Source organism: Chiloscyllium plagiosum, chromosome 2 (assembly GCF_004010195.1).
Source record: "Chiloscyllium plagiosum isolate BGI_BamShark_2017 chromosome 2, ASM401019v2, whole genome shotgun sequence".
NCBI classification, from domain to species: domain Eukaryota; kingdom Metazoa; phylum Chordata; class Chondrichthyes; order Orectolobiformes; family Hemiscylliidae; genus Chiloscyllium; species Chiloscyllium plagiosum.
The window spans coordinates 117460249-117467578 of NC_057711.1; the positions used below are offsets into that span (position 1 = coordinate 117460249).

Consider the following 7330-nt stretch of genomic DNA (forward strand, 5'->3'; position numbering starts at 1 on the left):
CTTCTGCCCCTGTTCTCAAGATCATCCACCCAGTTCCAGCAAGCCGCAGACCAGTACTTCCAGGGCTTCAATCTGAGTCTTAGATGTACAGCCTCAGCTTCCACCCCTGTGACACTGCGTTCAAACTCATCAGTCTTTTACCCCAGGTCTTCCAGCTGCTGTCCATGCCTTTGCAGCATAGTAAAGACTGGTGTCAGCTTTTCCTCGATTTTTTTTCTTTGATCTGCTTTCCCAGAACCTTGCGTGACTTGGTGAACTCCACAACCAAGGCCTGGTGAGTAAGCAAGCTGCCGCCTCGGTGGATTGAGGCGTGGCCCCTGCCCCGGGCAAACTCTCTCTTTTCATCAGCATTCTTCCGCAGTGAAACAAAGGTAAGTGAAATTTTCAAGTTCTGTACCTCTTTTACCATTTTGTTGTTCACAGTGACTTGGATGGGACATGTTCTAGCTCTGTCCTGCCAATGTTATAGTGCGGAGCCTAGCAACGCAATCCTTCTAGATCGCTACCATCTTGGATCCCTGACCTGCCATTTAACACATCTGCTGCAAGCCTCAACCTCTTTTTCATATCAGCTTTTCATAACTGTCACCTCCTCAATATTTCAAAAATCTATCTATTTCCTTTTTAAATATTTTCAATGATCCATCCTCTACAACTCCCAAGGCTAGATAAATCCAGAGATTCATGACCTTCTGAGAGAAGAAACTTCTTTCCACCTCAGTTTTAAACGAATGTCCCTCATTCTGTTACTATGTTCGAAATTCCACTACTAGTTGGAGATTCCATCATCTCAACAGTATCAGTATGTGACTGAGGTGGTGAGGGTTGCAGGAGGCAGCCTTGCCGATGCTTCCTCTGAGGCCTTGGTACACTTGACCACAGAAGTTGAGGAGATGGTATTTCAGGGAGATGTAGACATGTTAGCGGTAACTGCAAGACAAAAAAGGGAGAAGTGGTGTGCAAAGAATAACACTAACTGTGAAATTAATGGGAGAGAAACAGTTGAATGAAGAGTGACACTTACTCAGTTGACAGGACATGGATGTCTCAGCGTCTCTACAGGAACAGTCACATCTTCTCCTGCAAGGGTCAATTTCTCTCCTGTTCTGAGGTGAGGCTCCTAATGTCAGCCACACTCCCACCTGTACAGGCTTTCTCTGCCCTGTTAGGGGCTGTTTTTTCCTGTAATGAGAGAAGCGCAGGGACTGAGTGAGATGAAAGTGGTTGGCATGGCTGTTAGTGCAGGTCAGTTAAAGATAGTGAGATATTCCAAGGGAGTTAGGAGGCAGCACAGACACCATGCTCCATTATTAGTGTGGAAGAATGAGGTTATTGTGAGAGTAAGTTGCAGGAAGAGTGAGAGTAGTAGAGCATGAGCCTTGGTGACAGGTCGATGCATTTGTGGACATAAACTGAATGTGAGGTGGCAGAGAAGTCTTGCACTTACCCTGGCACAATGGAGAAGGTGCTGCTAGCTGTTCCTTTGCACTGTGGAAATGGCACTGACTTGGCTGGTGACCTTGGATTATCCTACCATCTTCTGGTATCATTACCTCCCTCTGTCCGTCCTCCAAGTGCTCGGGCAAGGCCTCCAGGTTATGTCAAGATATTGCGGTGTCATCTTTCACTCCTCCTACATCTCCAGATTCTGTCCATCAATGAGCCGAGCAGCTTTGGAATGTCTGTGCTTATTTGGGAACATCGTGAATTTTAAAAGATGGCACAACCATAAAGGATACTGGCATTTTGGAGGATATCCACTGAGTGGCAAATTGTTCTGGGCTGGTTCAGACATAAGGGACACATGGGATGGTGCATTTTATTAATGAGATGGATTTGGTGAAATATTGTGAGAAAATGCATTAGGCTTCTCAGTGGAAATCGCTCCAAAAAACTTGAAGCACCTTGGACTTAACAAAAACAATGTTAAGATTCCGCCCTTGGTAACTTTCCAATATCATTAGAAAAGAAAAAAAAAGTCAATACCAGTTGTGGGTAACACACTCATCTCTGAGTCAGAAGGTTATATATTCAATTTCTACCTCGGAGACCTGAGCTCAGAATTGAGGCTGGCACACCCACTGTGATATTAAACATACATTGCAGCAATGGATGAGAATTATGTCTGTTTTCCAAGGGTGGACATAAAAGATCTATGGCACTATTTCATGAAGAGCAGAAAAGTTCTTCTTGTCCTTCAACAAACATTAACTTCCAAAACAATATCGCTATTAATGGAGATACTTATCATTTACTTCAGTCATTTATGGGATTATGCTCTGTGCAATTTACATGCTGCATTTCCACACTTCAAATTTTTTTCATTAGCTGTGAAGTATTTTTGGACATCCTGAAGTCATATAATGTATTCCAGAAATGAAGTCTATTTATTTAGCTCCCAACAGGTCTTTTGAAAAATATTTAGCAGAACTGTGGCATTTAAATTGTTCACTTTTCTACATCATGTGGATGGCAACTTCCTAGTGAAATATATCTCTTGTAATTTAGGTGGTCCAGCTCTTCCCACACTGGCTGAGGTTACCATGAAGGATTCTCCTTCTCAACCTCTCCCCTTGCCTGAGGTATGGTGACCACCTGTCACCAACTGTCATCTCCCTCTAATGAGAGAGCAGCCCTTGGGTCTGATAAGACTATGGCCTTACAGGTCTAAAACACTCTTAATCCAAATGACTATTTGTACAATCGCTAGATAATTCCACTCCATTAGCAGTATTGTAGCTCCCTCCAGAGGTGAGAACAAAAACAGTTAAGATCAATGTCTATTCAATATGTAATCTGTAATTACAGGTTTCTTATTTAATTTTATTACTTGAATTTGATGCACAACAAGTCAAGGGATTCTTATGCCAGGAAGAGGACAACTGGTATTCTGGTCACTTGCAAAGCATTACACTATTACAAAGTAGTTACAGCACAGAAATAAACCATTTTGGTCCAAGTGATCCATTCCAGCATTTTTGTACTATTTTAGCCTTCTTCCACCTCTCTTTATTTCACCCTATCTGCTAGCCAGACCCATGTGAAGACATTTTTTTTTAATATATCATTGAAAGAATCTATTGTCTTCCATTCTATTCATATCAACCACTTCCAGTTTTCTGGGTGAAGGAATTTCTCCTGAACCTACTATTGGATTTACTATTGACTAGATTTATCTTAGAGACTAGTTCTGGTCTTGCCCAGAAGTGAAAACATCTTTTCTACGTCCACCCTATGAAACCCTTCACAATTTTAAGGACCTCGATCAGTTTATCTCTCACTTTTCCCTTTGTTACAGAAAGTAGCCTCATGACTGTAGCAATGATTAGATACAAAACACACTTTATTCTCCACCAGCAGAAGGGTCTTTGACCTAACAATTAAACAGCACGCTCTACTAATACATTAAAGTAGCAACCTGCATCCATCAAAGGTCTAAACTTTCTTCGAGAGATTATTTATAAATTAGAATGACTTAGCATTTGGAAAGGCAGTGGAGTATCTAACCTCACTGGACTCAGGACCATAGAATGATTGCCGTAAAAACCCATTTGGTTCACTCTTTCCCTTTAGGAAAGCAATCTACTATCCTTACCCTATCATCCTCCATGGGACTCCAGACCCACAACAATGTTGTTGAATCTTAACTGCCCTCTGAGATGGCCTAGAGGGCCACTTAGTTCAAGGGAAAATCCGGACAGACAACAAATGCCAGCTTTGCCCATGATGCCCATATCTCATGCATGAATAAAAGAAAATCTGGAGAGCTTTTGCCAAGGAGACAAGTATACTTATCAGATAAATACTGTAAAAACCCCTCTAACACCAGAATTCAGAAACAATTTCTGCTCATCAGGGTATCTTGGATGATGGGGCATAATCTAAAACGTAATGCCAGAGCTTTCAGAATTAACATTAAGAAATAGTATGGACAAGAAGTCTGATAGATTTTTGAACTCTCTTCCACAAACAATGATATCTTAGGTGCTAAATCAATTTTTAATTGTAATTGTGATTGATAGATTTTTGCTAACTAAAAATATCAGGAGCTATGGGGACAAGATGGATATTTAGGGTTTGGCCAAAAATCAGCCATGATCACACTGAATGACAAAAACAGGCTCAGAACGCAAGATGGCTTCTTAGGTTCCTATGTGAGTATGCCAGATTGCAATTTTTTTAGTTATAAAGCCAATCTGGGCTGAATCCAAACAAGAGATCCGAAAAGTAAAGAGCTTTCACAGAGAATTGTTAAAGATAGAGAATGCACATATGGATGGAATTAGATTTCATGGAATATTTCAAAGGCAATTGACATGTACCTATATTTGAAGAGGACAAATGTTCAGGTATGTGGGGTTAAAGATAGAGTGAGCCAGGTAACTTGGACATTTTATGAGAGTTCACTATTTCTGATACAAGTAGGAGCTATGCTGTAAAAACTGGATTTTGTAGCTGTTGGGAGTTGTGAAGGCGAGGTGGTGCCTGTGCAGATAAGTATTGCAATTTTGCTGATACAAAATTGGGATGATGAGGTCTGAGAGGTTAAAAAGCATTTGAGAGAATCAGGGAGATTGGATTGAAACATGCAAGGAAAACATATTTCAAGTAAGGGAAAGGTGAATGAATAACTCAGATTTAATTCAAGCAGAGGGTGGGGAACATTTACAACAGGGAGACAGAAAGTGCAAAAAAGTTTATGGAGAATTGCGTGTTTTAAAGAGTGGGTGACTAGGGCTGAACACAAGTTCAAGTCCCATTCCAGGACATAATGGTCAAGGAAGAGTCATGTGATGAAAAGAAATCAGAGCCTCTACAATCACAATCCATAACTCCAGCATATAAAAATGCATTTTGCCACTACAATTTGAACTCCTTCGGGGTGGATGGGTTATTTGGATAGCTGGTCTAAATCAGATCGATGCCAAAGTCACTATTCATGCTGAAGATTGTGATGCATTTAGCAAGAACTCACAGAGAATGCTTTCATGTATTTACATTTTACAAATTGCTCCATAACATTGTTATCAAACAGAATTTGGTACAGAGTCACATGAGGCAGGATCAAAAGCATTGGCAAATAGATTTTACCAGAAGGAAAGTGAAGGAGGAACTATTTAGGGAGAGAATTGCAGATCTTGAAGCCAAAGCAGAACAGCCACCCATATTGGGGTGATTAACATTGGGAAGATGTGAGAATTGGAGAAACACAGAATTTCACAAGGTTATAGGTTGTTGCAGAGGTAAGAAATGAGTGAGGGTGACCAGGTTTTTGAAGAGATTTTTAAAGAGAATTTTAGAATTGAAATGTTGCAGTCTGGTAACAACAGTAGATCAGCAATCACAGGCGTGATGAGTGAATGGAATTTGGCGCAACTTAGGTTACAGGGAGCAGGATTTTGGGTGAGTGAAAGAGCATTGTTATAGTCGGGTGTTCCCTCTGGATCTGACAATTGTGTTTCACGGCTGTAGGTTAAAAAATCCTTTTGTCTCAATCATTTGTTTTACCTAAGGTAACTCCAGAGGTCACGGAACTATGCCAAGCCACTAGGCAGCAGTGCTCAATTGCTGTTCTCCAAACACTGCTATTGCTTCTCAAACAAATTAAACACCAACTACATCATTGAGCTAAGCAGTTTGCAGGAACAGTAGACCCCATCGCTCTGACAGACATTTTAAGTTGATTGCTCAATTTCCTTTTTTTTTGTTACAGTGGCATCCTTTTCGACAGGTGGAATTTCTTAGGTCTCACCGATATTTGACTGAAGACTTGTCATCACTGATCCACACTGAAGAGAGGTACAGGGTACAGCTGTTGCCCTGGTAACGGGATGGCTTCCCGACCCGTGGCGCACGCGCAGCCGAGGTCACGTGGCGACTCCATGTGGGCCCTTGTGGTGATCACGTGGCCCGTCTGCCGGCTGGAAGATGGAGGACAATACGCAGTATCAGGCCGCATGCTCGGAGGGTGAATGGTTACAGTGCCAGGTTCGAGCATTGAGGGCTGAGCTCCGCAACCTAAGGTATTCAGGCGGCAGCATTGCGGTATCTATCGGTGACAGCGACACAAAACTGCATTTCTCATTCCTGGTTAATCTCAGAGAAAGAGAGAGACTTACATTTTGATAGCGCCTCTCACATCCTCAGGCGATCGACAGCTAATGAATGCTGTTAACAGTGGACTAAACACCACGACAGCAGGATTCCACAAACTGCAACTTGATTTTTATTTGTGATCCATGGGATGAATATTAGTCCCAAACAGGCTTGTGTTCGAGACTCTAGACAAATGACTTTTGAATTGACAGTCTCCTGATTGAGGTAAGAGCATTCTATGCCCATGAGTCATTGTGGAATGGAAGTTGGTTTGAGTGTGTACAGGAGAGTGCAATTTACAAGCAGGATTTAGTAATTGGTGATAAATCCACATGTTTTTTCCCCCTAGATTTGCAGATTAGCTCGCTACTTAAAAGCGAGAAGATTGAAGTACATGTGATTATACAAAGCTTTAGTCAGAAGTCACAATAATAGGTTATGGTTCAACCTATTTATTCAAAAATACAAGATTTCAGATCACCTGACAAAGCAGCAGCATTTCCAAAGCTTGTGATTTCAAATAAACCTGTTGGGACTATAATCTGGTGTCACATGTACCCAATCCCACACTGGGCCCTCTGCATCACAGGGCCTTAATGAAACCACACCTAGAATATTATGGGCAATTTTGGTCTTATCTGAAGAAGGCTTTTCTTGCTATTGAATGAGTGCAATGAAGGTTTACCAGGCTGATTCTGGGATGGTGGGACTGATGTAGGAGAAGTTGAATCCCTCTGGGTTATATTTGCTGCAGCTCAGAAAAATTTGGGGTATCTCAAATGTATAAGAACTTAACCAGACTAGACAGGGTTGATTGCAGGATGGATAATCTTGATTGTGGGAAGTCCAGAACCTGGGGTCATAGTATAAGAATGTGGGGTAAACTATTTAGGACTGAGGGTGTTTTTTTTTGCCCAGAGAGTGGTGAGCCTGTGGAATATTTTAAAAAATATCATTCCCAGGATGTGAGCATTGCTGGATAGGCCAGCATTTATTGCCTGTCCCTAATTACCCAGAGCTGAAAATGTGATGCTGGAAAAGCACAGCAGGTCAGGCAGCATCCAAGGAACAGGAGAATCGACGTTTCGGGCATAAGCCCTTCTTCCTGAAGAAGGGCTTATGCCCGAAACGTCAATTCTCCTGTTCCTTGGTTGCTGCCTGACCTGCTGCGCTTTTCCAGCAACACATTTTCAGCTCTGATCTCCAGCATCTGCAGTCCTCACTTTCTCCCCTA

At 41.9% G+C, this 7330-nt stretch overlaps 1 protein-coding gene across 2 annotated transcripts in view; it reads left to right on the plus strand.

Moving 5' to 3' along the window:
• The first annotated feature begins 4992 nt into the window (after positions 1–4992).
• Positions 4993–7330, plus strand: part of trmo (tRNA methyltransferase O) — a 26587-nt gene continuing 24249 nt past the window's right edge. For both annotated transcript variants that reach the window (XR_006315575.1, XM_043717117.1), the window contains exon 1: positions 4993–6023. Coding sequence is in view for 1 of the 2 variants with exons in the window: in XM_043717117.1 (XP_043573052.1) it covers positions 5929–6023 (95 nt within the window). In the remaining variant the exon portion in view is untranslated. The remainder of the gene's footprint in view (positions 6024–7330) is intronic.